This window comes from Hyaena hyaena, unplaced genomic scaffold (assembly GCF_003009895.1).
Source record: "Hyaena hyaena isolate Hyena2069 unplaced genomic scaffold, ASM300989v1 scaffold_11, whole genome shotgun sequence".
Lineage (NCBI taxonomy): Eukaryota > Metazoa > Chordata > Mammalia > Carnivora > Hyaenidae > Hyaena > Hyaena hyaena.
Genome location: NW_024080643.1, coordinates 7541117 through 7568437, shown reverse-complemented (window position 1 = coordinate 7568437; position 27321 = coordinate 7541117). Strand labels below are relative to the sequence as shown.

Below are 27321 nucleotides of genomic sequence, written 5' to 3'. Positions count from 1 at the left end.
CGAAAGTCGGACGCTTAACCGACTAAGCCACCCAGGCGCCCCTCAGTGATTCACTTTCTATTACAAAGACAATCTAAGAATACTGAAATATTAACCCTATTTTTCTATATCATATCTAACATATGATGAGCACACCTAAACATGTAGAAAAGCTATATATTTTTTATATATTTTTAAAAATGTTTTATTTATTTTTGAAAGAGAGAGAGGGGAAGGGTCAGAGATAGAGGGAGACACAGAATCTCAAGCAGGCTCCAGGCTCAGAGCTGTCAGCACAGAGGTGGACGTGAGGCTTGAACCCAGAAACTGGGAGATCATGACCTGAGCTGAAGTGGAATGCCCAACCGACTGAGCCACCCAGGAGTCCTGAAAAGCTACATATCTCAAATAACGACTTAAGTTTAATCCCTATATATACTATATGCAGGATGCTGAAAAACCACACACATACAGACAATGGTTCTGGGGACCCCCCCCCATGTCCTCTCTCCTTCTCTTTAGCTCTGGAAACAAACATGGACCTGAATCCAAAAAGCGATGCAGAGACTGCATTTCCAAAAGTCATTTCCAGATGATGTTTCTCTCGAGTGAATTTTAACAAAAAGAGGGTTACAGAGCAAGTAGTCTTCCTAACTGGACTCTGAGATACGTTGACAGCTTCTCTGCGTCTCGAGAGGCTGCAGGTTGAAACGGGCGTGAAGCCTATTCTAAACGGCGCAGGGAAAGTGTGAGGGCGGCCTGTCCACCCGTATGCACAGGTCTGTAGTTGGTAAATCTTCCAAACAGAGGGTGGTCCCTCCTGGGCAGCCAGACGGAACCACAGACCGAGAGGCCCCGCGCGCCGCGGATGTCCCGTCGCCCTGCCTGCCGGGCCCCGCGGGTTCGGGCCTGCGAGCTTTCCTGGCCATTCAGTGTGTGGGCCCCGGGGTCCCCGCGTGTCCGCGGCAGCCAGAAGGGCAGGCCCCTGCCCCCCGTCGGCCCTGAACAACCCCCGCCCCCAGCCGGCCCTGCCCCCCCCCCGCCCCCCGCCCCAGCACTCTGCCGTCCTCCCGAGCAGGTGCTCCGCTGGGGGGCGGACTCCGCACACAACACGTCCGCTGAACCCGCTAGGTGGGATGGCCGTGTGTGTGCAGACGCTGCGGTTGGATTATTTCACGTCACGTCTTCGAGGTCCTGCCAGTGGAGGTACTTCCGTTTTCAGGAGTATAGCTATTCGTGGCTTCACTGTGGCCTCTGGAAAACAGTAACGCAATTTAGCGGATTTCCCACAACCGACGCCGGTTTTCCCGATGCGGTGCTTTTACAGGAGCCTCTCAACAGCCTCGCGCCCGTCGCTAAGTACGAAGACGATGCGCAGCGAAACCTGGGACACGTGTCGCCAAATTACCGCTTCCGTGAAGTGAGGCCACTTTATGTTCCCGCCGAAACGCTTCTCCAGCAACCTGGCTGCACCTACCGCAGGCACCATAATCCCCTTGGTCTTTCACTTGTATTTCTTTAATTAATGAAGCAAAGTATCTTTTTATATGCTGTTATTGACCCTTATTTCTTTTGTGAATTTCTTTTTGTTCTATCTCCTTTTCCTACCAGGGCTCGTTTTCTGAAGTTTGCACGACCTCAAATCTGCTTTTCTTCATGACCACCATTGTTGTGCCCGCTGAGAAATACCCTTCCTGTACCCATTTTTTTTTTTGGAGTATTTGTTTTCATTATATAACATGTAAATTCATGAGCCAACTGAAATTTGTTCTGATGTAAGATGTGAAGGATTTTTTCCCAAACGGCCAGCATGTTGGTCCAGCATCATGTATCAAACAACCCATTTCTCCCTCACGGATCTACAGAATGTCTCACCCACCATTTTTCTCTTTTAAAAGTAGCATATGCACACAATATAAAAACAAACCGGTATGAAAGCGCACACAGTGGCACTACGGAACCTCTTCCTGAGCCCCGTTCTTCTCCGGAGACGGCACTAACGGCACTAACGGCTCCTCGTCTACCCTTCAGATAGTCTCTCACACTATGTCACCACAAAATGGTGGTGGGACATGCGGCTTCCGGTCTCTTGTCGCTTTAAACAGCTCTGCTCCTGATATCCTTATGCACTGCTCATAATGCAGAAGTAAATCTATAAAGGGAACTGCCAGGTCAGAAAATATGGACATTTGAAGACTCGATATCGCCAAACTGCTCTCCAATGATGCCGCACCATAAAAGTACACTTCCGCTAAAATGTGTGAAAGGTTGACTAGTGTTTTTCAAGTTTGGGATAATTTTATAGGCTCTGATGCTCACTTTTGAGAACTCGGACACAACAGAGTAATGAACATGAAATTCTTTACTCCAGTTGTTTTCTGAACTTCAGTGTTCATTTTGTGGGTAGTTAGTAAAAAAAAAAAAAGTCCTCAAGAATTTATAATCTAGTGAGTTGACGTGCTGGTACATATGTCTAATACATGGCTGAATTAAATTAGTAGTTAGCACAGAGATGCGAACTTGGTTTGGGGCCACGGGCAAGTATGCTGAAGCGTGCTCCTGGACCGGGCGTCCTGAAGAAGAGAAGGACCTTGCGTGGAGAATGGGCTGAGAGGTGACATTCTTGCTTGAAGGCCAGCACTGGTGAGTTGAGGAGTGGGAACAGCACTTAAATCCTCTGTATCAAGTGGAGGCACTGATGTGGGGGGTTAAAGGAGATGAGGTTAGCCTCATAGGGTTCTTAAAACATTCATAAAAAACCTGTCACACAGAAAAAACTAAATGTTAGTTTTCATCCCTCTAGATTCTGGGGTACATGAGTGTAAAACAGGTAAAAGAGGCCAATGTCAGTCAACTTCTCCAGAATGGTTCCAAAAAACTAACTTATGAGAAGTGAGGAAAATAAGGCCAATGTGATATCATTACTTCTCTGGGTGTCAGAATGGCCTTTTGGCCAGTTAGTAGTCTACCCCCGTTCCTACCTCAAACACGGTGCTCTAAATTACCGCCCCCTATAAAACAAAAAATGTTGCTTCATCTCTACTGGCCTCGTCAAATGTTTTGAAATTTTGCTAGTCTAAAAGCTGGGAATCACAGCTCTCAGAGCCTTCCTGTTTTATTCAATGGCCTCACATAACAAAGCTGTTGATTGGGAAGGGAATTAGAATGCAATTGTCGAAAAGAATTCACAAGATAAAGCCCATTACTCAGCATTCTGACAACCACAATTCAACTTTTACAGGGTTTCCAAGGTACTTACAATCCTAAAGTGACTTCTGAATTGAAAGATAGCATGTTCAGAAAAAGCACACTTAATACTTTCTGAATAAAGCAATCTCTAGCCTATGTAATACTTTTGCACTCAAATAGTATGTGTCTTAGATGTGGCTACCCCAAATTATTAGCCAATTCTCTAACTAAACACTATTTTACCAAATTCCCCAAAGGATCAAAATAATATTCTCTCATTTGATATATACCACTTTATAACAACAACAAAAAACCTGTTCAAATACAAGACTTTATTTTTATTAATAAAGTAAATATTATGATTTTTGAAAAAAAAGTTTAAAAATGTTCAGCCTTCATGTTAATGTAGGTTAGGCCATCCAAAAGACAAAGCAAAGAGTTAACATTAAGTCATGGTCCAGGATTATACTTATGAGAAACAAATACAGGACTTATGGTACTTGATAAGCAAAGACAACCAAAATAAACTATTTCAAATTTGTTTCTATAAAAACATATTAAAGATCACTTTAAAATAGTGTCCATCTTTTCTTCTAAATGGGCATATAGCCTCATCTGCAATCAAGTACAAATATAATAAACTTGACTAATAGCTTTCTTAATCTTTTAATAGAAATACAATTCCCTCCTCCTTTATGCAACCCAGCAAAATAATATAAAGTGAAGTCATTAGAAAAATATGGACCTTTCTGAATCTATATTGCATTTTTAATTTAGACTGGAAAATACAGTTCAGATCATATGAAACACATGGATTTCAGGTTTACATATCACCTGTATCTTACAAGTTATCAGTATGGTCTTTATTTTGGCTGAAATGCAAAAATATGATTAATTTCTTAATAACAGATTAGTTAAAAATAGTTTCCATTGATAGCAGTGCTAGTCCTAAAACAAAATGTAAGCAAAACCTATTTGTAAGTCACTGTCTATCAGTGCCCCAAATATACAGAGCCTAAGCCCTTAATATACATTTGCTTTAAAGATTAATGAATGGACATCTCACGGCTGATAATCTTTAATTTAAACAATCTTGTAAACATAGTCAAAATCTTTCGAAAAGAAGTAAAATTCAAGTAAACATTGCATGTTTGATTTAAACTAACCTTACAGTTCAATTCACTTAGGACGCACTGGATCAAAACCATTCAATACGTAAAAAGGGCTTAAAAAATCCACACATAAAGATGGAACTAAACTCTGTAAACGTGTTCATGTTTAATAACTACTGTACTGCGGCTGCTCTTTGGTTTGGATACTGATGCTGGTCAGATGCCTCAGGTACTGAATATTCGGGTAAGTCTGGACCCAGGTAAAACCGAGACCCTGGTGGAGGTTGCTTTTAATGGCAATGGCAGGACCTGCAATTCAACTTTATTCTCCTTAAATATATCAAGGTGTTTGAAGGACCAAAGACAGGGTACTAATAAATTTCGACAGGCCTTCATTTTGACCTTTTCCCCTAAAGAGCTGATAACAAAACAATCAACACCAGTTGAAATACCAAAGAGGCAGCCTTGCCCGGACTCCCACGCCATTTGTAGGCCCTTGCCAAATGGCCGCTAATACGTATGGATAAATCCGCCAAATCCCTAGAATGTGGCAAAATGTGGGCCATAAATTAAACCAAAGGTAATGAAAGCAAAGGCTTTAAGTGAAAATTTCTGAAAAGGTGTTTGCTATACTACTAAAGATGACATTAAATAAAAGTTAAGAGAGAAAGATTACATCACCACAAAAGTGCATGAATAGGTTAAAGGGGAAAACTATGTTTCCTCAACTGTGAATCAGGTGCATGCAAATCCTCTGATCTAAATGTAGAGAATTACACAAAAACTACCGGGACAACATTTCTGAAAGTCGCCAAGCAAGTTTAAACATTCACAATCTCTTTATAATACATAAACTGCCAAAGTGAAGTGATTTTTTTTAATCCCTTAAGTCTCATACTTAAAAGTTTTCTAGAGTCAAGAGTATTAGGACTACAAAGTTCAAACAAAGGTAGAACCATTATAATAGTATAAACTGTTATTTTCAAAGTAACTCATTCCTTTGGTTCAAAGGAAAAAAACGTTACTTCCTCTTAAAAGCTAATATTAGCACAGCCAATGGAATTAGACAAATCCTATAAACTGAAGATCTGGAACAGCTGACTATACAATTTATGCTGCATTAGGAAATTACAGAGCTATCCCTATAGCATATGTTTGGCATACAGAGAAGGTATCCCCAAAATATTTGTTGGATGAATGAAATATAAGGTTACTTTTGCAAAATTAGGAATCAAAGAGAGAGGTCATCCAGTCCAACCCATGCATAATACCCCTTCCCCCAATCCTATTTTACAGACAGATAAACTGTAATGGTCAATATTTACAGACGCTGGTTAAGACCCAGCTCTATCCAATACTGGAAGCAAGCAACCATTTTGGGGCGTGTGTGTACATATGAGTAAACAGGATAAATGAGGAGTAACATTTCTATGTTGTTTCCCCTTTACAGGATACAGTATTTTCCCTTAGGATTAATGCAACAATTCCTGTCGCTTAGATTGGATTTCAAAAGGAAAAGGGGTATGTATGTTTACCAGGCAGGAAGGGGCTGCTGTTTAGGAAGTCAGCTTTCAAATTTGGCACGAAGAGTGGAACCCACTGCTCACAGACTGGAGCTGTGAGTGGACCAGTCAGGTTAGAATTTCTTTCCTGAAAGCAGAATTACGCTAAGCAGTTTCACCTTCAAACTGCATTGTAAGTCACTGGTTACCCTTTCACAGGATTACTGCTAAGAAGTTTCAAAGTAATTTTTAGTAATTACCTAAACTGACACTTGAAGGTCAAAGCACACTGTACTCTCAATACCGCAGGACTATGAATAATTTTTAACAGCTTACAATACCTGCCCATCTCCCTCTTTACTTTTCTTCTAGCCACTGCCACTATTCGATGTCCAGTATTTCTCTACAGCACATGTGCCTTTGTGTTTCCCTGCCCCTAAAAATACCCACGGAAGTTCACCCAAAAAGCAATTTGAAAGCAGAGAAAACCAAAAGTATTTCTATTTAAGCCTTGGGCACAACACTACGTTACACGGTCGTATTAATGTTTAGAACTAAGCCCTCAATGAATTATACAAATGTGTTCCATGTTTTAAATAACTGCATTTAGATACCTGAATCTTTCTGAGTGTTATTTTATAGCCAACAATAAAAAAACTTTATTAAAAATGTTGAAAAGTATAAAACAGTAATTATAAATTAGCAAACACCCAATAAAAAAAAGTTATTTTCGTTTCCTTACACAGTCAGCACAAGCCACAGTACCAGCCACCGCACTGCCCTACGCGTGCTTCACCTAAGACAACTTCTCAGCTTGTGTTTCTGGAGTGAAAACTTACATGGATACAAAGGAACAACTCTAACAATATAACTCAGGTGTCAGAAAAATACATATGCTGTGTTAACATGTGTTTTGATAGCTCACACTGTAGTATCTCATAATAGGTGTTATTTCCAAAGTAAAATCAAGTCACTTTTGTAGCAGTAAGTCGATGTAGCACAAATGGGTTTATGTAAGATTAAGGCATCTTCCTGCTCCGGAGTAGTGCTTCTGTGAATCCAGCGATCTGTACAAAGGCTTCCTTTTTGAAAAAATATATCTTCTGTTATACTTCAATTATTTCATTCCATTGATCATTTTCTTGCAAATAAAACTGAAAATATCAGTCCATAATACATTTTTATAAACCTACAAAACCAGAAACAATTGAGTTATTGGTTAAAACTTAATTTTATATTTCTGAAAATCAGATTTATTAAGTGGCTCTCTGGGCTAAGGTATAAAGCTGCTAAAATAAGACAGGAAACAAACACTTCAATACAACTAATATCGTAAGAATAACAAAGATTTTTATAAACAGTGAGTAAGGGGTAGTGCTGGCTTTCTTCCTCTGAAGCAAACCAGAGAGCATTTTAAAAGAGGTGGATTCTTCTGGGCCTCCCTTACCGCTGACTTGGACGTACCGCGCGAAGACATGTTTACGTGCGCCGCCTCAGGCCGCGGCCGGCTGCGGGGAAGCAGCCACAGCGGGATTCACAGGCTGCCCAGGACTCTCAGCAGCCACTCGCGTCAGACATTCCCCCGCCCGCGTGAAGGAGCCTGGGACCAGGTCCCCACAGGCCACACAACCCCGCATGCTCAGAGGCCAGCCCGGCGCCAGCCCGCCCCGGCCTCCGTTCGGACTCTGCCGGCTCTTCCTCGGGCCGCTGTTACTTGGGACACGGGCGCCAGGTCCTTCGTGAGGAGCTGCACGCGAACGAAAACTGCTGAGCGGGGGAAGCAGATGTTCCCTAGTTGAGACGCCGGATGCGAACTCCTTGAAACAATGAACTCCTGACACAGACAAACTGATAATAAATGGATATCGTCCTAAGTTGCTAAGTCTGTGGTCACCTGTTATGCAGGAAGACTTCAGATGCTACTGGGTCCTGAGCGAGCCGAGCCGCCAGCGAGCTCCCTGCTGTGAAGCCTCTGGACGGACGCAGTGCAGCACACCCCTCACACTTCAACTGAGTCACATCAGTCTCACTAGGTGTCCCAAGGTTTATGTTTAGTCTGTCTGGGATGCTCTCTGTTGCTTTTTAAATTAATTTCCCCTGGCTACGGTCTCCGGGCTGGCCAGACAGGACGGCTCATCAGTGTGGCCCGGCGGCGGGAAACCGCTCTTTGCTCTACCTTTGCCAACGAAATAAACCACATCAGTGAACCTCGTCAGTCTTTCCTGCAGCCTAATCAGTCACTCTTCTCTGGAGCAAAAATTTTTTAACAGTAGGCAAAAGTCATGTTGTTCTTCTCAAACGAATTAATAAGACACTGTTTACTGACAAGATTAGTTGTCCACATGCCAACCCAAAGAAGTTTCCAGTTTCTTCATTCATCTACCAATACATGTTTATTAAGATTGTGCTAGGAGTGGAAAGAAAGATGGGATTTAGGCAGCCGTTACCTTCCAATCTCTTCTCAACTACCTAATTTTGTAGATATAATTGAAAAAGTACAAAAAATTGAGTTGCAAATTTTTTTGAGATGACAAAATATGAAAACAACTGCATTTGTTCAAGGGAATTACCTTTAGACTGTCTTACCTTGCTCTTATTCAAATGGTTAGCTATGAACAAGTGGTACTCAATTTTCTACTGCCACTGTAACATGGTTATTTGTCCCTGTAAGCACATAATTATATATGACATGACCAAAAAAAAAAAAAAAGGTATTAAGTTTCTGGCTAAATGGTAAAATGGACGATCACAGTAAAGTGAGCCGTATGTCAGCACTCAGCATGCTTATGGCATCAACCACAGCCATGCGCTCCTGCAGAACCCAGAGGTGCTAAGAGCCAAAAGTCTGGCTTTATTAAAGCTTATACTTGTGAAAACCTCCACTGGCTTTGAAAGATGTTCAGCAGCAATAATTGTGAAGCCCACGAATGAATTTTCCCCTTGACCTAATGCATGGGGGTCTAACGATCCTAATGAAGACTAATCCAAGAGAATACCCTAGTGATGCTAATTAAAGAGAATAATTTAAGCACTGCTAAAAGCCAAAAACAAACAAAAAATCAGAAATTCTGATAGTAAGTTTTCAAATTTTAGGGTATTTCCTTGAGTTAGTACAAAATGATCTGAATGTCCAGACCTCTTTCCCAGAATGCAAGATGAGGAGAGTGTTATTACTATTGCTACTAAACCCCCTGCGTATAGTTTAGGCTGTAATGCTTGTTAAAGGGCCAGACTGTGGTGGGAACCTGGCCTGGTTCGAAAGCCCCCCTCTGCCTTGTCAACTGTTCTGTATGTGCCATAATTCATGACCGTAATTCACGAAATGATTAACTAATTAACTAATCAGGAAAAGGATTAAAATATATTCGGTGCACTCTTTTTATACTAAGGCAGCAAAGACTACAATGCATTTCAAAAATTGTTTTCAAATAAACAAAATTCAGGCCCTAAAGAATAATCTTGTTTAAATGTTATTCGGAATAGTGAATGCCAAAAGAACTTTCTATGTCTGAGGTCAAGAAATACGTGGCTGGGCAACAAAATTCCAATTGTGTGAACAGAACAAAACACAGCACTAACTAACTTCTTCACTCAAACCTTTTTCCTCCATAAAAGCTACCAATAAACACTGACACCCCGTATGCAAGGTATTTATTTAAAAGTCTCCTGTATCTTAGTATTTTTAAATACGATGTTATTTTGATTCTTCCACCTTTGTGAAACCTGGCTAATCTTCATTTTAACCAGAAAAAGCAATGTTTTCAAGAAGACAAGCATTACCTGATCGGACAGTGCCTTCTTCAGATTCATTCTCTGTCCACTGAGATTCACTGTCCAACAATCGGTTTTTTGATTCGCTAAGTGGTTTGATAGGAAAGGGCTGATTTGAGCCAATACTGAAAAGAGGAGGAAAATAATTTAGTAACCAGTTTAATGTTCAATTACAGATAATTAATAAGCAGCCAATTAGTATTCCTTCTCCTACATATGTGAGGGCAACTCATGAGATCTCAGCACTCTAAAAAAACCTCTAACTTCAAAAGAAAAATATGCCCCCAACCCCCAACTCAATGGCTCTCTAGACCCAAGAATCTATATTCCAACAGTGCCAATGAAAACAATTAGACAAAAGAAAAAAGCTCCAAAGGCTGGTGTGAAACTTTTAAAACATATGTTAATCAAGAGCCGTAGGGTAGCACAAGGTGAGGATCTAGGTCTGTGGCCAGGACAAAAAGTTACCTGTCATTTCCCAAGTTTTCTGCTTTCTACCTCTGCAGTTTAGATCTAAGGGGAAAAAATGATTTAGTGATTTAGTGTAGACTCACTTTTCTTGCTAAGAGAGCCGGGGAGGGAGGGAATGGAGGAGCGGGAGAAGGAAAAGGGAGCCGGAGTTCCCCGCGTACTTACTATGGGCCACACACTGTGCTAGGTGCGTTAGGCACATGTCGACCTTCACAATGACCCCTGGAGGTAGTAGGTATGATTATCCTCATTTGACAGAGCTGGACACCGAGTGTCACACAGTTTAGGTGACTTGTTCAGACCCACAGTAAGAGTTGGAGTTCTAAGGCCCAAAGACTGTAGGTTCTCAGGTCTGTGTTCTGATATTAATAGGCTGGCTTGGAATTTATAATCCATCCTCCCCCACAATTTCTTTCTGTCTTACATAAATTTCAACTGTTTCGCTTTGACAGAAGCATCTCTATCTTCTTTAAAATTTCATTTAAAAGGAACTATTTCTCTGAATTTAGGAATCAGCTTGCTTGGCATGGAAATACTGAGAAAATATCTTCTAGGATGAATGAATGAGAAAAAATTTTACATTTGTATTTGTGAAATCCTCATTAATATTTTCACACTGCAGTTAACATCTATTTATCAAAATACAATGAAGGATAGCATGACCAGTTTCTTTGAAAAAAATATAGCTGATACAAACGAACAGAATCAAATCTTGAAAGAATATCTTGGTTTCTAGGAAGATGTAGCGTATTTAAGACAGCCATGTTTCCTGGTTTGCCCCAAGATTTCTAGTTATTTGTGACTAGTCCTGGTTCAACCATTAATAGCAATAGCAAGCATTCTCTCTCTTAATATCAAAAGGGTTCTGATTCGGATGACAAACAACACGGCTGTCCTCAACATATTAGGTACACACACACGTTGACTCTCAGAAAATTTCTATATAGAATCTCTTTTTATCTATGTTGGCTCACAAATTACTACTGCATTTATGTGACTGTGACACACACACACACACACACACACACACACACACACACACACAGCGTTATAATGGATGCTGAAAACTTAATGACAAGAAGCACACCTTCTGGCATATTCATTCTGATGTGTAACAGAAGCTTGTTCTGGATCCATCCCCACAAGGCGAGTTGGAAAACTGCAGCCGTCACCCAAGCTGCATAATGAAAAATGTAGTAATAATTTAAGTCATATTAATGTAAATCAAGGTGGTCAAATTTAGTAACTATTCTTCAAAGGCATATTATAAAGAAATCAGAAGTTGTCATTATAGAGAATAATTCTTAAAATTTTCTAATTTAGAGGGTTACTAGTCTAACTGAGAAACAAGCCTCTTCTCTTCTAATTAACAGTATCTTTCATGATGACTAAGATTATGATGCCTGTTATGATACCTCAAACATAGGTATTCAAGTATCAGGGAAACTGGATAACTAAAAACTTGGGTAATAAAGACTACAATGTTTATTAAGATTATGATGATTATTAAGATTATGATATCTCAAACATAGGTAATCAAATATTTGGGTAACTGACCTGATCATCACTATCATTTAAGACATCATAAAGGCACAAAATGGAACTCAGGATGCAAGTTCCATATATTTGTTCATTTGACAAGTATTTATGAAATGCCTACAATGCTCTGGGTACTATTTTAAGGGGTAGGGATAGAGCAGTGAACAAAAGAGAAGAAAATCTCTGCCCTAAGAAGTTTACAATTTATTTATTTATTTATTTATTTTATTTTATTTTTTTTAAATTTTTTTTTAAATGTTTTTTATTTTTTTTATTTCTAGGAGAGAGAGAAAGAGAGAGAGACAGCGTGAGCAGGGGAGGGTCAGAGAGAGAGGGAGTCACAGATTGAAACAGGCTCCAGGCTCTGAGCTGGCAGTCAGCACAGAGCCCGACGCGGGGCTCGAACCCACGAACCGCGAGATCATGACCTAAGCGAAAGTCGGACGCTTAACCGACTAAGCCACCCAGGCGCCCCAGAAGTTTACAATTTAAAAAAAAGTATAGACATATCTTAATTTCACATTTTAAAAATACCAAAGTTACGTAAAACAGGGACTTTCACTTCCAGCCAAGATGGCTTAACTGATAAATGCGACCTCCTCTTACAAATAACCAGAAAACTGAAGAGGATATACAGTAACTGGCAACTGTGTAGCCAAGCAGGCAACACAGAACTGTAGTCTCTGAAAGAAGAGAAACCAATCAAGTGAGTCCCAGCTTTCTGCCAGGACCTGAGCACCACTAGGGGAAACAAGCTGAGCAAGCTTGTCTCATTGTATTGAGACTACAAAGATGCACATTTCAAGAAGCTGAGGAGCTTGAATCTACTGGACAGAGCTGAGGAAGAACAGACATGCAGAGAAAGAGCTACAGCAATGTGCACAGCATTTTCCTGGAGTCTTCTGATGAATGCTAAACTACACATGTGAATCTGGGGAAAGAACAACTGGCAAGTACAAGCTGGACAATTCATAAGGCTCCTATGGCACTGGAAGGCATTCGCATCTGACCAGCCAGACGAGAGAAATCTTACTGAACATTTTGATTCGGTAGAGAACCCAGCTGTCTCTCACCTGTGTTGCAGGGCTAAACTTTCCCTAAAGAAAATGCCACTTTAAGCCCAACATAAAGTTTAAAACAGTCTCAAAAGGACCATGCTAGAAACATAAGTAACTACCAAAGGAAGAAAGCAAAACTTAATACACAAAATTCAAAATGTCTACTATCTAATCAAAAATTACTAGCAAGAAAAGTAGCAGGAAAATGTGATCCACAAGTAAGAATAAACCAGTTAATAGAAAATAATTAGAAATAACCATGAAAATGTGAAGCAATCACTTTAAATTAGTGATTATAAATATGTCTGTGAATTAACAGGAAAAATAGACATAATGAGAAGACACATTTAAGATATTAAAAAAAGAACTAAACTGAACTTCTAGAGCTGAAAAACACAGGATCTGAAATAAAAAATTCATTAGATGAGCTTAACAGCAGAGCAGACATCACCGAAGTAAAGATCAGTGAACTCAGAGACACAGCAATAGAAACTATCCAAACCTCAGCAGATAGAGAAAAAAGATGGGGAGCAGGGAAGAACCAAGCAACTTAACATACGTGTATTTAGGAGTGTCTGAAAAACCATGGGAAGACATGATTAAAATTATTCGATTGTGATGAAAACTGTAAATTCATAGATCCAAGAAGCCTAATGAACCCCAAAGAGGATAAATACAAAGCAACCCTACATCCTATCAAACTGCTTAAAATCAGTTATAAAGATAAAACCTTAAAAGTAGCTAAAGGGCAAAAAAAAAAAAAAAAGTAATTTACAAATAGTGGAATAAAGATGAATGACGCTGATTTCTTGTAAAAAACAATGCAAGCCATAAGTTAATGGAACAACATCTTTAAAGAACGGGCGGGGGAGGGGGGAGCAACCAAACCAGTCAACATGGAAATTGCTATTTAGAGCAAATAATCTTAAAAAATACTAGTCTATGTTCTATCCAGAGTGGAAAACTTTGTAATACAGGAGACAATAAAGTACACAGAGGAGACTGATATACTTAAAAATACAGCAAAAGGATCTGCCAAATGAAACAGAAAAAAGACCGAACAAAAAATGGACAGTGTACACAATATTTAAAACACAATAGAATAATCTGCGATACAATCTTTGAGATGGAGCTAGTAAGTACAAATTCTAATCATTTTCTACTTCAAACAACTCATTTTCATTTTTAAGGAGAAAGTGACTGCTGTTTTTACGAATCACCTTTTTTGTCTATTTTCCATTCAAATATATGCCCAAACTCTCTTCTTCCCCATGTAATAAAAAACATGAAAAATAAAATATTTTTTATAATCAAGATATTTTGAGTTTTCATTCTCAAGGCTTACAGAATGTCCTACACAGTATTCTCTGAATCTTAAGATATTTAACCAGAGATAGAGACTATCACAGATTCTGTAATTTCTGAGACCTACAGTTTATAAATTACCTTGAAAATATGGGAAGTAGCCAGTATTTCTTTTCATCGCCAAAGACTTGTCTCCAATTTTTACTGCATCCAAGGGAAAAACCATTTCCATCAGGTCCATATGAAAATGTGGGTGAGCGGAATGATTCTGTTACAGGTACATATATTAAAAAAAGAATCTATTTAAAAATTATACAAGGATGGAAAGTAACAATTTTCTTGCTTACTCTCTTTGATATCAAAGTTTTATAAATATAATTTAAAACAAATATTTGTAACAATTAAAAAACTTCTCAAACTTATGTGGGGAAAATTACTGCCTCTTAGTAATTCATCACCTTTATAAAATGAGAATGTGAAAATAATTATTTAACATTACTAAAAATTTACTGAAGTGAGTTCATTGTGTCTCACTTAAAAAAAAAAAGTTTATGGGGCACCTGGATGGCTCAGTTAAGTGCCTGACTTCAGCTCAGGTCATAATATCATGGTTCATGAGTTCAAGCCCTACATTGGGCTCTGTGCTGACAGGTCAGGGCCTGGAGCCTGCTTCAGATTTCAGATTCTGTCTCCCTCTCTCTCTGCCCCTTCCCCGCTCATGCTCTGTCTCACTCGGAAGAATAAAACATAAAAAAGACATTTTAAATAAATAAATAAATAAATAAATAAATAAATAAATAAATGCATGTTTATTTACTTTGAGGCAGAGAGCATGTGAACATGCATGTGAGCGTACATGCAAGTACGGCATACATGCAAGTACGGCACTAGAACCACATGGGACTTAAACTCATGAACTGTGAGAGCGTGACCTGAGCCGAAATCAAGAGTCAGATGCTTAACTGACTGAGCCACCCAGGCACCCCTATATCTCTTTTTAAAAAAGATATGCTAACTCTTGCAACTTCGCTCATTCATTACTTATGAAATTCTTACCACATGCCTGTTGGCACAGTACCTGGTGTTTGAGATCCAAAGGTAAATTAGATGAAATCCTTAAACAGCAGACAGTCTAAAGAAGTCTAACAAAACTGCTCTGTGACACGGATACATGTGTGGATGGGGGTGGTGGCACTTGAACATAATCTTGAACAACGAATAAAAGCAGCAGCAGATGGTAATCAGAGACCATTATGTCAAAACTGGTTGTTAAGTGATGTATAGTGAGGGCTAGAGAAAGCTACATTTTTTACCAGAAAAATGTTTTTCTTCCTTTATTTAAAAATACAATGCATTTTATAGCATGTTTCTACAAGCTATGGATAAGAAGCCAGGGAGAGAGGAATTGGGAAAGGTTGATGATATAGAAAAGTAAAGTAAAAACTGATGGAAGAAAATTCTAGAAGAAATGGGACAGCCTCTAGAAGAGTTCTCAAGATTAACCTTTGATACCAGAAAAGACATTTGTCCTCAGAAGTTAGAGGCAGAGTGGTGGGTTTGAAAGGAGAAAGTATGGGTGTACTTGTGTACGTGTGGATAAAGTGGGGAGCTAGCGTAACCAGGTCGCGGATCAGCAAACGAACTATGGGAGAAAGCCAGGGCAGGTGTAATGTGAGAGCGCTGTCAAGAGTCGTTAAAGTCATTTGTTACGGGATCTAGAATGGAAAGGACGAGAAAATGAGACCGGAAAGAAGGGAATCCTTGAGAGACCAGTGCTGGGGAAGGTGGGCAGGGTCAGAGAGGAAACGCGGTGGAGCACAGGGAAGGGAGATGAAAGGGTGAAGAACGGCCAGAGAATGGGAAATTCCCACTGAAAATTCCAGGGGCTCTTCAGCTCCAAGAGATTAAAAGGTTCAATATTTAGTTTATGGGACCTGTTGGCCACCAGGATCAAAGACGGTGCCTGCCTGGGAGGGTCTGAGCTTGCAGACGCGATCTCAAGGTAGGGAGGTGACAGGAATGGAGACGGTAGCGGTGGCACCACAGAGAACAGAAGAGCAGGACTCTGCAAGGAGGGATGGAGAGCCAGCCCACGGCCCGGGGTGCGGAAGCGAGGCTGTACGAGAGGTGGCGTGTCTGGGTCAGGTCTTTCCCAGGTGTGGGTTCAAACACCTGGATGGGGGTTTTTCACACCTAATTAGGCTGTGAAATCAACTCAGTGGTTTGCGACCAGCATTTCGTTCTAATGAACTAGAACAGAAAATATTAGAGTACATTACAAATATAGATTAATGATGTTTTACAAAATTTCTGCTTATTCTATTCATACGAATCTCAATCAAGCTCCATGTGTAGCACACAGTCCAACACGGGGCTCGATCCCATGACCTGAGGCGAAATCAAGAGTTGGGCGCTCAACTGACTAAGCCACCCAGGTGCCCCAACAAATCCCTGTGTTGTATTTTGGTGCATTAGCCAATGGCTAAATATTTCAATTACAGCACGGCGACTGCTTACAGGCTGAGAGCTTAGTTTGAGCAGCGCCACGTCACCCTTATTAGGCAATGTTTGTCCTAATTATTTTAATACCTGAGTTTTCTCCCTATATTTTACTTTAAAAAATGAGCAAAACAAGGATATAAAGCCTGATATTAATGGTATAATACATAAGTTTCACTGTCAGTTGACATAAAGATGGGAATGACTAACCATGTTAAAAACACTACCCAATCATGGGACATGCCAGTCAGTGTGCAATCAACTGTGGGGGGAAAAAGTAAAGGACACATGTTTTAGCTGAAAAAAGAAGCTAAGCTGTAATGAGAATTAAAAAATTTTTTTTCGCATTCAGAGAATGAACTTGCTTATAACATATAAACCTACTGTCTACCTTTATAGGCTGATTTCTGAAAAGGCATTGTATAAATGCAGGAAACAGCTTTTATTTATTAAAATTTATACAGTCAGTTCTTTTTAATATTTTTAAAAATTTTTAAATTTATTTCTGAGAGAGAGAGAGAGAGACAGCATGAGCAGGGGAGAGTCAGAGAGAGAGGGAGACACAGAACGTGAAGCAGGCTCCAGGCTCTGAGCTGGCTGTCAGCACAGAGCCCGACGCGGGCTCGAACCCACGAACCGTGAGATCATGACCTGAGCCGAAGTCGGACGCTCAAGCGACTGAGCCACCCAGGCGCCCCAGCCAGTTCTTCTACATACAATGCACTACTGAAAAGACATATGAAAGCCAATCTCACTTCTTCAACCTTCAAAATAATGAATGTTAACATTTATTATATACCCACGGTTCTCATCCAGTCCCGGTTAACCTTAACACGGAACTGCTTTACACTTCTTTATAAAACATCTATCTGCTCACAATACTTCATGCTCATTTATGGTCATTTTCCTAAATAATTACGATTTCTGTTAACCTGCTTACCTATTGTTGTTCTGTTTCTTCCCACCAGCCAGCAGTGGTAGCTGAAAAGTGACAGGACGCTGATGAAGAACATCGTAGACACAAAGAAGAGGAAAAGAACGTGGAACTTAGCACGTGTATCAGAGAGTTCATTCTGAGGAAGGAAAAAGAAGAGTAAATTTTAGAACAGTCAGCCTCTAAAATGTATTGTTTGGTTCTTCCTAAAGACCGTGGAGTCTACCAAAAATCTTGCTAGATGTGAAGAATACACAATAAATTTAGATAACAAGTCCAAACACAACATCTCCAAAAACAGAAAATGGGCATGACCAAAGGAGATTGCTTACATAAAAGGCTGAAAGAGTGATTTTAAAAATCACTCTTAAGCATTCAAAAATTTCAGTTAATATTTTCAATAATAAAATAAAAGGATGCCGTTTTTTGCTCAACATTTCCGTTTGTACTTAATGCATATATTCATATGCCTTCCCCAAATCCAGGATAGACACGGTTTTCCTTACCTATGCTAAAATATTTGCTTATTTTAACTATACAGGCTGCTGATGAGACACTAACTGTGGTTAAGTTTATCTCTAGCTTCTATTTCTGGAACACCGCAGCAAATATCCCCAGGCCTCAGCTGTGCTGATTCCCACCTTTTTATCCTCGCTCATTTCCTACGGTCTTTTTTAGGTAATTAGCAATTTTGGTAAATACATTTACCACAAAGTATTCGTGAATGGAAACAGCTTCTCTGTTACCCATTCTTACAGCTATATTCATTTTGACAGAAACAAAATCTTAACCTAGAATTATTATCTGAGGAGAATGAGGAAGCCCGTAAGTGTTAGCTCTTAAAATAAAATCGTCTGTATGGCTTTCCAGGACAGCATGGTTTTCTGCTTGATTGACACACTGTTTACAGGGGAAATGGAAGGTTCTTAGCATTAGATGATTCTTTTATGTTTTTCTCTTCTCTCCCAGAGTAACCACAATGTGTTTTAAATACATCAAGTGATTCTTCTAACTTCCCATCTTGTGAAGCAAATGAGTGTCATATGTATTTACTAGAAATGTCACAAGAATGGAATGGCAATAATGTTCTGTTACCTTTGGACAACTCTCTGTAGATTTCCTGCGGCAAAGCTTGTACAAATAAAGATAATGTATTAAGAAACCAAATTTTATACAAAATTATCCTGAACACTAGTTTTATAGGTCTTTTGTGTTTTGAAGGAACATGGAGAGGTTGCTCCCTAAAGGTTGTTGACATTTTCTCCAAAAACACAAAAGAGAACACAGACAATATTTAGCCCTTCAAGAGCATTCAAGGTACACTTTAAATACACACTTTCACAGTTTTTAAAAGCAGAGATTTATATCTAGGAAAGAATAAATAGTTTCAGCAAATAGTTTTTATTAAAAAACTTGCTATTAGTAGGTTCTTTAAAAAAACTGTATCTGAGAATTCCTTACGACCTTCAGTGCTGCGGCCACAGCCTTCCCAGAGGTGCTGTCCTTCACCCTGCCGTCTAGTGTCAGCCTGGCTGTCAGAGTGAGGCGGCAGTGAGACCGTGTCGCTGCTCTGTGCCCATTCACCCCGCGGGGAAGACCAGGTCCTCCAACACTCTCCGGGGCCCACCCGCCGGGGCTTCTCGTGAGTCCCTCTCTCTCCTACCTCAGCCACCCCAGCCTCCTGGCTCTTGCACACACACGGTGGGGACGGGACGCTCCTACAAAATTTTGGGCCTTGCTCTGAAAAAGTCCAGATGTTTCCTCAGAAGTTTTCTCTCGGATGTCCACTAACTCCCTTCAAGTCTGTGCTCAAATCTTACCTTACTGAGATCTACCCCAGTCAAACTTTAAAAATAAAAACAAAAAAACCCAAACCTGAGATATAACTGACGTACAGCAGTGTATTAGTTTCAGTTGTAAAACATGATTTTATATATAGATATATATATATCAAAATGATCACAATACATCCATACCACAGTCACAATTTTTTCTTCCTAGTGAGATCTTTTAAGATGTACTATCTCAGCTACTTTCAAATATACTTGAGTCACTATGTTGTGCATTATACCCAGGACTTATTAATGTTATTTTGAGTATCTTCACTCACTTTGCCCACCCCCCATGTACTGTCCCTGACAATCACCAATCTGCTCGCTCTATGAGTTAAGAAAGTTTTTTTTTTTTTTTAGATTCTACATATAAGTGACAATAGTATTTTTCTTTCCCTGACTTATTTCACTTAGTGTGTCTTCTAGGCCCATCCACGTGGTCACAAATGGCAGGATTTCCTTTTTTTATGGCTGAGTAATATTCCATTGTGTGTTCCCGCGCACGCACACACACGTTTCTTTATCCATTTGTCCACTGATGGATACTTGGGTTGTTTTCATGTCTTGCTTATTATAAATAAGCTGCAATGCACACAGGGTTACCCATAATTTTTTCAAGTTAGTATTCTCATTTCCTTTGGATGAAATCCAGAAGTAGAATTGTTGGATCATACAGTAGTTCTCATTTTTTGAGGAATCTTTATATTGTTTCCATAGCAGCTAAATCAATCTACATTCCCACCAAGAGTGCATGGATTCCCTTTCCTCTACATCCTCGCCAACACCAGTTATTTCTTATCTTTTGATTAACAGCCGATCTAACAGGTAAGAGTTGATCCCTCACTGTGGTTTTGATTTGTACTTCCTTGATTAGTGAGTGACATTGAGTACTTTTTCATGCACCTGCTGGCCATCCATATGTCTTTGGAAAAATGTCTGTTCAGATCCTTTGCACATTTTTAAATTGTTTTTTTGGCTACTGGGTTATAGGAGTTCTTTGTATATTCTGCCCATTACCCCCTTGTCAGATATGACTTGCAAATATCTTCTATTCACCAGGCCGCTTTATTGATTTGTTGATGATTTCCTTTGCTGCATAGAAGCTTCTTAGTCTGATGTAGTCCTACTTGTTTACTTTTGCTTTTGTTGCTTTTGGTGTTAAATCTCAAGAAAAATGTGAAGGAGCTTACTGCCCATGTTTTAATCTAGGAGATACACGGTTTCAGGTCTTATGTTCAAGTCTTTAATCCAGTTGGAACAGATTTTTGTATGATGTGAGATAAGGATCCAGTTTCATTCTTTTGCATGTGGCTGTCCATGTTTCCCAACGTTATTTATTGCAAAGATTGCCCTTTACCCACTGTATACTCTTGGCTCCTTTGTCAAAAATTAACTGACCAAAGATTCATGGGTTTATTTCTGGCCTATTCTGTTCCACTGATCTATGTGTCTGTTTTCATGCCAATACCAGTGGTTTTGATCACTATAGCTCTGTAATACAGTTTGAAAAGAGGTGGCATGATACCTCCAGCTTTGTTCTTCTTTTTCAAGACTGCCTTAGCTTTTTGGGGTCTTCTGTGGTTCCACACTAATTTTAGGATTGTTTGCTCCATTTCTGTGAAAAATGCCAGTGGAACTTAGTTATGGGTTTCACTGAATCTGTAGATGGCTTCTGGTAGTATGGATATTTTAACAATATTAATTCTTCCAGTCCATGAACACAGATTAACTTTCCATTTATTTGTGCCTTCGATTGCTTTCATCAATCTCTTACAGTCTTCAATGTACAGTTCTTTCATCTCCTGGGTTAAAGTTATTCCCTAAGTATTTTGACCTTTTTGATGCAAGTGTAAATGGGATTCTTTTCATAATTTCTCTTATGATAGTTTGTTACTAATATAGAAATGGAACTGATTTTATACCCTGCAACTTTTCTGAATTAGTTTCTTGGTTCTAACAGTTTTGGTGAAGTCTTTTATTTTTTTCTGTTCAATTCATGTTTATTGATAGAACAGCATAAAAGGATGACTATGAAAATCATGCAGGTATCTTCATTGAGAAGATATATCCGCCCTGTACTTCTCAAATCATAAAAGATACTTTGTGAGGCTTCTAAAGCAACATAGAATAAAAGTATATTTATGTCATCCCCTATTTTTAAAATTTAAATCCAACTTCATTAGCACAATGTAATAATGATTTCAGGAACAGAATTTAGTGATTCATCACTTCCATATACCACCCAGTGGTCATCCCAACAAGTGCCCTCCTTAATGCCCATCACCCATTTAGCCAATCTCCCTGCCACCCAACACCCCTATAGTAACCCTCAGTTTGTTCTCTATAGTTATGGTTTGCCTCCCTCTGTTTTAATCTTCTTTTTCCTTCCTTTCTCCTATGTTCATCTGTTGTGTTTTTTAAATTCCACGAGTGAAATCATATATTGGTCTTTCTCGACTATTTCGGTTAGCATAATATTACTCTAGGTTCCATCCACATTGTTGTAAATGGCAAGATTTCATTCTTTTTGATTGTTGAGTAATATTCCACATACATATAAGTGTATGTGTGTATATATACACACATACACACACGCGACCAATCTTTTTTTCTTTCATAGTTTATTATCGAGTTGGTTTTGATATAACACCCTGTGCTCATCTCCACAAGTGCCCTCCTCCATGCCCGTCACCCCCCTCCCCTCCCCCACTCCCATCAGCCTCAGTTTGTTCTCAGAATTCAAGAGTCTCTCATGGTTTGCCTCCCTCCCTCTCCCCAACTATTTTTTCCACTTCTCCTCCCCCATGGTCCTCTGTGAAGTTTCTCCTGATCCACTTATAAGTAAAAACATATGGTATCCTTCTCTGCCTGACTTATTTCGCTCAGCATAACACTCTCAAGTTCCATCCACGTTGCTGCAAATGGCCAGATTTCATTCTTTCTCATTGCCATGTAGTATCCATTGTATAGATAAACCACATCTTGATCCATTCGTCAGTTGATGGACACTTAGGCTCTTTCCATGATGTGGCTATTGTTGAGAGTGCTGCTATGAACACTGGGGTCCATGTGCCCCTATGCATCAGCATTTCTATATCCCTTGGGTAAATTCCTAGCAGTGCTATTGCTGGGTCCTAGGGGAGTTCTAGTGTTAATTTTTTGAGGAGCCTCCACACTGTTTTCCAGAGGGGCTGCACCAGTTTCCATTCCCACCAACAGTGTAGGAGGGTGCCCGTTTCTCCACATCCTCGCCAGCATCTAGAGTTCTCTGATTTGTTCATTTTAGGCACTCTGAGCGGCGTGAGGTGGTATCTCAGGGCGGTTTTGATTTGTATTTCCCTGATGAGGAGGGATACTGAGCATCGTTCCATGTGTCTGTTGGCCATCTGGATGTCCTCTTTTGTGACCACATCTTCTTTATCCATTTGTCAGTCGATGGACATCTGGGCTCTCTCCACACTGTGGCTGCTGCAGATAGTGCTGCTGTGAACATTGAGGTGCGTGTGCCCCTTGGAATCAGCACTCCTTATCCTTTGGATACATTTTGGTGGAGTTTAGGGTATTCTAAACATACGCATTATGCAAACAGACAATTTTACCTCTTTCCTATTTGAATTCTTTTTCTTACCTAATTGCTGTGGATAGGACTTCCAATATATATCATGTTGAATAAAAGTAGTAAGAGTGGGAATCTCTGTCTTATTCATTTTTTTTAATGTTTATATTTGAGAGAGCGTTAAGTAGGGGGAGGGGGAGGGGGAGAGGGAGAGGGGGAGAGAGAGAGAGAGAGAGAGAGAGAGAGAGAGAGAGAGAGAGAAGAGAATCCCAAGCAAGCTCCATGCTGTCAGCATGGAGCCCAATGTGGGGCTAGATCTCACAAACTGTGAGACCATGACCTGACCAGAAATCAAGAGTCCAGTGCTTAACTGGCTGAGCCACCACCCAGGCGCCTTAATCCTTGTCTTGCTCTTAACCTTAGGGGAAAACTTTAAGCTTTTCATCACAGTATGTTAGCTGTGGGCCTGTCATAGACGGCCTTTATCGTGTTGAGGAACATACCCCTCTATACCTACTTTGTTAAGAATTTTTATCAAAAACAGTCATTGAGGGGCACCTGGGTGGCTCAGTCAGTTAAGCCTCTGACTTCAGATCAAGTCATGATCTCCTGGCTCATGAGTTTGAGCCCCGCATTGGGCTCTGTGCTGACAGCTCAGAGTCTGGAGCCTGCTTCGGATTCTGTGTCTCCATCTCTTTCTCTGACCCTTCCCTGCTCATACTCTCAAAAATAAAATAAACACTTCAAAAAATGGCCACTAAATTTTGTCAGATGCTTTTTCTGCATCTATCAAAATAATATGATTTTTCCCTTCATTTTTTAAAATGTGGTATGCATGGACTGATTTAAAGATGCTGAACCATACCTGCATCCGTGGAATAATCCCACTTGATCATGGTGTATGATCCTTTTAATGTGTTCTCTTTTTCTTAAATGTTTATTTATTTTTGAAAGTGAAAGCACAAGCAGGGGAGGGGTAGAGAGACAGGGAGACAGAGAGTCTGAAGCAGGCTCCAGGCTCCAAGCTGTCAGCACAGAGCCTGATGGGGGGCTCAAACCCACAAACTGTAAGATCATGACCTGAGCCAAAGTCAGATGCTTAACCAAAAGAGCCACCCAGGTATCTCCTCTTTTAACATATCCTTGAATTCAGTTGGCTAATATTTTTTTGAAGACTTTTATGACTTTGTTCAATAAGGATATTGGCCTATAATTTTCTTTTCTTGTAGTGTTATTGTGTAAGGGTAATACTCGTCTTATAAAATGAATTTGGAAGTATTACTTCTTCTATTTTTTTTTTTTTTTTGGAAAATTTTGAAGACTGGCATTAATTATTTAAATGTTTGGTAGAAATCACTACCAAACCATCTGGTTTCTGGACTTTTGCTTATTGGGAAGTTATTATTAATTTAATCTTGGTTACTAGCAATCTGTTCAGATTTTCTATTTCATGTCTCTAGGAATGTATCCATTTCTTCTACGCTGTCTAATTTGTTGCCGTATGATTGTTCAGAGTAGTCTGTAATGATCCTTTGCATTTCTGTGCTCTCAGCTATAATGTCTGCTTTCATTTCTAATTTTGAGTCCTCTTTCTTTCGTAGTGAGTGTAGGTAAGGGTTTGCCTATTTTATCTTTTCAAAAAACCAGCTCTTAGTTTCACTGATCTTTTCTACTGTGTTTTTAGTCTCAATTTATTTCCACTCTGATCTGTTATTTCCCTCTTTAAACTAACTTTGGCTTATATGTTCTTTTTCTAGTTCCTTGAAATGTCAAGTTAGGTTATTCGAGATCTTTCTTAGTTGTGAGTTTTCCAGTGTTCGTTTTTGTAACTGATTTCTAGTTTTATACGATTTATACTCAATCTTTCTTTTGGATCGAGTGTTCTGTATGTCTTTTAAGTCTACCTGTTGTAATACGTCATTTTAACGCCAATTCTTCCTTATATATTTTTTCTGTCTGGACAATCTATTCACTGATGTAAATGGGGTATTAAAGCCCCCACTATTACTGTATTGCTCCCTGCAGGCCTAACATTTGCTCTATATGTTCAGCTGCTCCCATGCTGGGTGCACATATTCCTTTTTCAGATATCCACTAACTCCCGTGAAATCTTTTCCCAACTCCGATCTCCTCACTGAGGTCTACCCTGATCACTCTGACACTTCTGTCTTCCCTGTCATACTCACCCCAAGAAACTTGCTGAATCCCTTACTCTGCTCTACTTTTACTTTTCTTCATAGTGTTTACTTTCTAATACACAACAGGATTTACTTCTTTATTTATTATGTTTATATGCCTTCCTCTTCTCAAAAGTAAGTTCTATAAAAACAGAACTCTGTTTTGTTCACTTATCTATAGGAAGTGCTTAGAACACTGCCTGGCACATAATAGATACTCAGTAAATGTTTGTTGAATGAAGAAAAAGATAGATTTAAGTTTACTAGGTCTTTCCTTACTCATAACGAATCTATAGAAGTCAAAACTATTCATTCTTTAGTTAACAAATCATTTTATGTAAACACTGATAAGGAAATGTGAAATTCTCTAAGTTAGACTTTATTCATCTGGCACTAAAGCCTTTACTTAAATAGGGCCACTGAATAGGGTTAAGAGGGTTGTAAACTGAACAAAGGTGCTGAGAAGTAGGGGAGCAACAGAACCCAGCACTCACTGGGCTGAGGCCACATAGCACTGGGGCACCCTTTTCTAACGCACACAGAGGCCCTTAAAGTACCGGCATCCCCTGGTTTTAAAGGCCTCAAGTTTAAAACATCCAAAAATGTTTTAATGAAAGTCCTTAGCTATCTCCTGGATAAATAACTTGATAACTTGAGGCTTTAATTAGGTTATTTCCAAAGAAGACTACGAAAAGCAACTCGCAGGGGAAAGGAGCTGCACATGCTGACACACAGAGATGTACGTTCACCCTTTGGCTAGTTTCCTACCTCCTCTCGCTGCCGTTTTCAACTCTGAAAACGGGAATAATAACAGCTCCTTCTGCATGAGCTGCCTTTTCCTATTTTCGGTATTCCTGATATGCTGGCATCTGGGGCCCTGAAGAGAGGCTGCCTCTCCCACAGCCGTCCTTTTCTCAGTGACAGCAGGGAACACCCCCTTCTGTGCACGGGTGAGCTAGCCAATCCAGAGTTCACCCTCCACCCCGCCCCCCCCCCACCCCTCCCCAGGAGACAACACTGCCCTGCCCTAACCGCAGATGTGGACTGAACTGGCTCACCCTAAATCTGCCTGCCCGGCCTGGGGCTGCGGGTATGGTCCTACACGGCCGGGCACCCCCTCCCGGGGCCACCACGAGCAACAAACCGCCTTTCCGATGGTAATCGTGTCCTGACTGGCTGGCTCCAACACACCCGAGCAGTGCAATCACTAACCCTACATCTTAAAACATCTCAACAGAATTTTTAGGAAGGGTAAATAGAAAGTACCTTTTGACCACAATAACCTCCCCGTCAAAATCAAAGATTGAAATGTGAAAACAAAAATAGTTAAAAATGCCGAAGGAAAAGGAAAACCTGGGTCACTACTGTATGAATTTACAGTGAACAGACTGAAGCCAGAAAAATACAAAGGAAAAGTATGGCTTTTAAATAAATAGGAAAATCAGAAATCACAAAAATGCTGCTTTAAAATATAAAACTTTGATTTGATAAAACCGAAAGAAAACAGGGTTATAAGATACAAACTGAGAATGTGGGGAAAAAAAACCTTTGCAACTCGTGATAGAAAAAAGATTAACATCTATAGAGGCAGGAAACAGATTAGTGGTTTTTGGGGTACTGGCAATTTCACTTTTATTACTGTAAAACTGCAATAAGTCTCTTCAACTCAGCTAAAAGCAATCACTTCCCTGAAATTGGTATGTCTATGGTTAGAATATTGGTGAAAATAGTTTGGGTCACTAAAAACACAGCTCACTACATCTTATTTAATAGCCATTTATATACAAATAAATACACACATATGAAGGTAAATTATAACCTGATCAGCTTTCTGATCCATTATAAATTCCACCTAGTAAAACTGAAATAAAGTATATCCACCTATAATAGAGAATGAAGGAATTCTTTATGAACATAGCATCTTAAAGTCTTAAATATATATTTTAGGATAGAAAAAAAGACTTACCGTCCAAAATTTTATAAAGTACTGTAAAACTGTTGTAGCCACAAAAAGGCAATATAACAAGGAATACAATAAAAACAGCAGGAAGAATTTGTAATTAGAAAATCCCACACAGTTATTCACCCTGGAAGAATAAAAAAAGTCACGGTGTAAAAATAAGACAAACCACAAACTCACAGAAACAAAGCCCAGAGTGGTGTGGCCGGGGGCTGCGGGGACAGGGACGGGCACAGGATTCGAGCTGCGCAGGCGGAGGAAGTTCTGAAGACCAGGAGCATGGCCACGGGGACAGACTTTATACTACTGAACTGTACACTTAGAAATGGTTAAGATGGTAAGTTTTATGATATTTTTTAAGCCATAATAAAAACAACAGTAATGCATATGACAGAGTAAAACCTTAATCGTTATTACTTGGAAATGAGCCATCTGGG

At 39.7% G+C, this 27321-nt stretch overlaps 1 protein-coding gene across 4 annotated transcripts in view; it reads right to left on the bottom strand.

The window, feature by feature from the left end:
- Nucleotides 1–6259: 6259 nt before the first annotated feature.
- ZDHHC20 (zinc finger DHHC-type palmitoyltransferase 20) overlaps nucleotides 6260–27321 on the bottom strand; it is a 68497-nt gene continuing 47435 nt past the window's right edge. For 2 of the 4 annotated variants that reach the window (XM_039255643.1, XM_039255662.1), the window contains exons 7-13: nucleotides 26891–27011; nucleotides 17366–17498; nucleotides 14068–14194; nucleotides 11112–11201; nucleotides 9563–9678; nucleotides 8369–8446; nucleotides 6260–6971 (exon numbers count right to left, since the gene is read on the bottom strand). In XM_039255643.1, coding sequence (XP_039111574.1) covers nucleotides 8409–8446; nucleotides 9563–9678; nucleotides 11112–11201; nucleotides 14068–14194; nucleotides 17366–17498; nucleotides 26891–27011 — 625 coding nt within the window. In that variant the 3' untranslated portion in view covers nucleotides 6260–6971; nucleotides 8369–8408. Of the gene's footprint in view, nucleotides 6972–8368; nucleotides 8447–9562; nucleotides 9679–10021; nucleotides 10067–11111; nucleotides 11202–14067; nucleotides 14195–17365; nucleotides 17499–26890; nucleotides 27012–27321 lie in introns of those variants that run through there. The other 2 variants (XM_039255651.1, XM_039255669.1) reach the window with 2 other exon arrangements.